The sequence below is a fragment of the Eimeria necatrix genome, genomic scaffold (genome assembly GCF_000499385.1).
Source record: "Eimeria necatrix Houghton genomic scaffold, Enh_scaff1533, whole genome shotgun sequence".
Lineage (NCBI taxonomy): Eukaryota > Apicomplexa > Conoidasida > Eucoccidiorida > Eimeriidae > Eimeria > Eimeria necatrix.
In genome coordinates, this window is record NW_013652239.1 from 1 (window position 1) to 5,000 (window position 5,000).

Sequence of the window (5,000 nt, forward strand, 5' to 3'; positions counted from 1 at the left end):
CAGTGCTGCAGTGGTGGTTTACGACATCACGAGTGAGGGTTTAGGGTTTAGGGTTTAGGGTTTAGGGTTTGGGGTTTGGGGCGGGGTGGGTTTGGGGCGGGCAGATTGGGGTTTAGGGTTTAGGGTTTAGGGTTTAGGGTTTAGGGTGCATGTGCAGACCGCGCTTCCTTCATCAACACTACAAAGTGGATCGAAGATGTCAGGGCAGGTAACATTACCGTAAAGCCTAAACCCTAAACCCTAAACCCTAAACCCTTGCAGCTCCCGTTTGCTGAGCTTTAGAGCATAAACCTGAGGGTTTGCTGCCTAGGTTTTAAAATTTAGGGTTTAGGGTTTAGGGTTTAGGGCTTAGGGTTTAGGGTTTAGGGTTGCATTTGCAGAGCGCGGCAAAGACGTCGTCATCGCCTTAGTCGGCAACAAAACGGACTTGAGCGACCGCCGGTAAGAGGGTTTAGGGTTTAGGGTTTAGGGTTTAGGGTTTAGGGTTTAGGACGAGTTTTAGTGTTCCCAAGGGTTTATGGTTTTGTGGTGTTCGCAGCCAAGTGTCGCCTGAGGAAGGGGAGCAAAAGGCTCGCGAGGTTTGCTGCTGCTGCTGCCACTGCTGCTGCTGCTGCTGCTGCTGCTGCTGCTGCTGCTGCTGCTGCTGTTCCTGCTGCTTCTGCTGCAGCAGCTGCTGCTGCCTTTTGGGATTGAGCGGAAGGCCTGCGCAGTGAAGCGTTTAGGGTTTGCGAGGGTTTAGGGTCTGGGGGGTTTAGGAGGGTTTAGAGCTGGCGGTGGTTTAGGGTTTACGAGGGTTTAGGGTTTACGAGGGTTTAGGGTTTACGAGGGTTTAGGGTTTGGGTGTTCAGCAAGGAATTTTATTTATTGAGACAAGTGCAAAGGCCGGCCATAATGTGAAAACCCTTTTCAGGAAGCTGGTGAGGCCTAAACCCTAAACCCTAAACCCTAAACCCTAATGCAGAGACAAAACAAAAGAATATAAGTGGCCAAAGGCAAAACAGGAGTAGTCTGCAGACTCAGCGAGCACATAACCTGCTGCTGCTGCTGTTGCTGCTGCTGCTGCTGCTGTTGCTGCTGCTGCTGCTGTTGCTGCTGCTGCTGCTGCAGGCTGCTGCTTTGCCCGGCCTTGAAACGCAGCAGTCTGCATCAGATGCCCAGAGTAAGCAGCCCTAAACCCTAAGCAGTAAACCCTAAACCCTAAACCCTAAACCCTAGCTTACATTGCCTTTAGGCGTTTCTAGGCTGCTGCTGCTGCTGCCGGTGTAGCCGGTAGTGCTGCTCTTTGTGCTGCTGCTGCCCGAACATCTGCTGCTGCTGCTGTGCTGCTACGTTGCTGCTGCTGCTGCTTCTGCTGCTGCAGTGGTGGATGTACAGCTGAACGCGACCCCACAGCAGCAGGATTTGTCTCGCAAGGCATCTGGCTGCTGGTGCGGAAGGAGCAGCAGCAGCAGCAGCAGCAGCAGCAGCAGCAGCAGCAAGAACGGTCCCGCTAAGGAAGTAGACGGAGCAAGTGCCTTCTGCGCTCTTTTTTACTTGAAACGCGGATTTAGGGTTTAGGGCCTAGGGTTTAGGGTTTACGGTCTAGGGTTTAGGGTTTACGGGCAACTCGCCGTGGCTAGCTAGATGGCTCTCGGAGCTAGCTAGCTCCTCACAGCTAGCTAGGTAACCCGCAGCTAGCTGGCTACCTGTGGCTAGCTAGCTCGCCGTGGCTAGTTAGCCCACTGTAGCTAGCTAGCCTATCGTGGCTAGCTAGCCCACCGTGGCTAGCTAGCCCACCGTGCTAGAGAGCTCTCTGTGGCTAGCTAGCTACCTGTGGCTAGCTAGCCCATCGTGGCTAGCTAGCTTATCATGGCTAGCCAGCTTATCGTGGCTAGCTAGCTCTCTGTGGCTAGCTGGCCCGTTGTGGCTAGCCGGCTGGAGTGGCTAGCATGCGCAGCACATAATGTTCAACTTGCTGCAGCAGCAAACTGCAAACAGCTGCAGCAAGGTAGCTGCCAGCTAGCCACCGGCTATTCGCAGCTAGCTGCAGCTAGCTGCAGCTAGCTAGCTGGCTGCAGCAGCTAGCTGCAGCTAGCTGCTGCAGCTAGCTAGCTGAGTCTTCGGGCTGCTGAAGCTTCTGAGCCATCAGCTGAACCAAACCCATCCCTGTCTTCTTCACCTCGAGACGAAGACCCAAAAAGGCATTTAAATGACTGAAATGAATTAAATTAATTAAAATAATTTTAAAAATGATTTTTTAAGATTTATTTATTTCTTTTTCGGGAGATTTCCGAAGCGGGCGCGCGGAGCTGCGCGCAGTCTTCGGAGGTCACCTCCGGTGATGGGCGAGTCGGAGTGGCAGCATCTGTTTTCTCCGGTTTTTCTTCTTTTTTAATTAAAATTTGAATTTAAAACATTTAAATTCTTTTTATTCGTCAAATTTCAAATCCAGAGAGGCCCCTAGAGCTCCAATAAGCCCCGAAACTGATCTTTTGAGAGGGGCTTGCAGCAGCATCGGTGTGACCGGGGGAGTTCAGGTGTATGTACACCTCAGCAGCGCCAGCTGCTGAGGTGTACATACACCTGAACTCCTTTTTATTTCCATTTCAATCCAGATCGGGTTTAGATCCAGTTCCTAAACCCTAAACCCTAGGCGCATCGGCGCAGCCCACCAAACCCTAAACCCTAAACCCTAAACCCTCAACGCTGGCGTTGTCCTTCAACGGCTTCGTAAGAGCCTCCCATGTATCAGCCGAAGATTCGATGTATGCCGCAAACCCTAAACCCCAAACCCTAAACCCTAAACCTAAACCCTAAACCCTCTGCCAAATGCCTCAAGCTCTAAACCCTAGGGATCTACTTTGCTGACAGTTCTTTTACACATGGAGCATCACCCTGAAACGGGAATTCAAAGGCTTCAATCTAGGGTTTAGGGTTTAGGGTTTAGGGTTTAGGGTTTGGGGTTCAAGTCCTAGTGAGCTCAAACGCCCCCAAACTTCGGAATGCAATGGGGGACGCTGCTCAGCAGCAGCAGCTGTTGCTGCTGCTGCAGACGCAACAACTGCTGCTAGAGGAACTGCTGCAGCAGCAGCAGCAGCAGCAGCAGCAACAGGAGCCGGAGCAGCAGCAGCAGCAGCAAACTTCTTCTGCTTCCGCAGCAACAGGTGCTCTCAAAAGCTGCAGGGCGAGCCGCTCTTCCCTCTGGGTCCCCAACCCCCAAACCCTAAACCCTAAACCCTAAACCCTAAACCCTAAACCCTGAGCTCGAGACCCCAAACCCTCGTTCCAAGCCCTGTCCGTAAACCCTAGTAAACCCTCGCAAACCCTAGCCCTAAACCCTAGCCTGAGAAGCTCTAAACCCTAACTCTCTGCCTATTTGCTGCAGCAACTTTAAAACCCTTTCTTTCATCTCCAAGAAAGATATCTGCCCCTATCCAGTACAGCTGGACCCTACCGGGGCCCCCCTTGGGGGGCCCCCCCTCGGGGGGCCCCCCATCGGGGGGCCCCCCACTTGGGGGGCCCCCCTTGGGGGGCCCCCCTGAGGGGGGCCCCCCTTCAGGGGGGCCCCTCCTTGGGGGCCCCTTGTTTGGTTTTCCTGAGTCTGCTTCTTGCTTAGCTGAAGCAAAAGGCAGGGGGGCCCCTGCTGAGGCTTTGCAGCAGCAGCTGCAGCAGCAGCAGCAGCTGCTGATGCTGCAGCTGCTTACAGTGATGCAGCAGCAGCAGCAGCAGCAGCAGCAGCAGAGTCGTGGGAGCAAGCAGCAGCGCTGGAACAGCGTTTTGCGCAGCAGCAGCTCAAGAGCAGCAGCAGCAGCAGCAGCAGCAGCAGCACCCTCAGCAGCAGCCACGACGGTGGCAGCAACTAGGTCTCCAGCAGCACCACTGCCACCAGCATCTGCTGCTGCTGCTGCTGCTGCTGCTGCTGCTGCTGCTGAGCCCTCGCTGCTGCGCTTCGAGAGGAAGCAGAGATATGTTGCTGCTGCCATTTCCCCCGACGGCTCTGTTGCAGCAGCAGCAACAAAGGCGGGGGAGATCGTGGCTTTTCACTTGCCCGAAAAAAGGTGACAGCAATCAGCAGCAGCAGCAGCAGCAGCAGCAGCAGCAGCAGCAGGCAGCAGCCGCCAGCCGCAGCAGCAGCAGCAGCAGCAGCAGCAGCAGCAGCAGCAGCAGCAGCAGCAAAGTGATGGTGGTGCTTGCTGCTAAGCAGCAGCTGCTGGCCCTAAACCTCCAGGGGCATATTTTGTGGAGCGACAATACAGCGCACGCGCACTCGGTGCGGCAGATCCAGCAGCTCACCAGCAAAACGTAAACCCTAAACCCTAAACCCTAAACCCTAAACCCTAAACCCTAATAAGCCCAAACCCTCAACCCGCAGGCCATCTAGACTTCTAGACTTCTGGCGTTTCTATCTGCGGCGTGGGGTCCCCGTGGAGTCTCAGGGGATGCCACAGCCTTTGCACCTAAACCCTAAACCCTAAACCCTAAACCCTAAACCCTAAACCCTAAACCCTAAACCCTAAGTTTGCCGTTTGCTGCGCAGCTTTGGCTCTCTTTCTGCGGACTGCGTGGCCCTCTGGTGCCTCCGCACCTTCCGTCGTCTCCGTCTTTTCACTTGTAGATATTCTCCTCCATTTAGGGCATTTTGTTCTCTCAGTTCCGTTTGGGGGGCCCCCGGGGGGCCCCTGGGGGCCCCCAGGGGCCCCCCGGGGGCCCCCCAGGGGGCCCCCCGGGGGGCCCCCCGGGGGGCCCCCCGGGGGCCCCCCAAAGACGGCTCTTGGGGGGGCCCCCACAGCCGCGCGCTGCGCAGCTCCAGGGACCCTTGGGGGAGAAGCAAGCGCAGCAGCAGCTTCCGTCGTCTCCGTCTTTTCACTTGTAGATATTCTCCTCCATTTAGGGCATTTTGTTCTCTCAGTTCCGTTTGGGGGGCCCCCGGGGGGCCCCTGGGGGCCCCCAGGGGCCCCCCGGGGGCCCCCCAGGGGGCCCCCCGGGGGGCCCCCCGGGGGGCCCCCCGGGGGCCCCCCAAA

The 5,000-nt window shown here is 56.2% G+C and overlaps 2 protein-coding genes across 2 annotated transcripts in view; both read left to right on the forward strand.

The window, feature by feature from the left end:
• On the forward strand, positions 1–1,493 carry ENH_00016570 (RAB6 protein, putative; the record flags this gene model as incomplete). Its single annotated transcript, XM_013579200.1, has 7 exons — positions 1–32; positions 158–208; positions 381–441; positions 539–578; positions 849–917; positions 1,108–1,159; positions 1,375–1,493. Coding segments are annotated over 7 exons (424 nt in total), but the record flags the coding sequence as incomplete, so codon positions are not given.
• Positions 1,494–2,986: 1,493 nt separating this feature from the next.
• Positions 2,987–5,000, forward strand: part of ENH_00016580 (hypothetical protein) — a gene marked incomplete at both ends in the record, with an annotated part of 2,584 nt that continues 570 nt past the window's right edge. Inside the window, 3 exons of the mRNA XM_013579201.1 lie at positions 2,987–3,143; positions 3,365–4,037; positions 4,889–5,000. The exon at positions 4,889–5,000 is cut by the window's right edge and continues 570 nt beyond it. Coding sequence (XP_013434655.1) covers positions 2,987–3,143; positions 3,365–4,037; positions 4,889–5,000 — 942 coding nt within the window. The remainder of the gene's footprint in view (positions 3,144–3,364; positions 4,038–4,888) is intronic.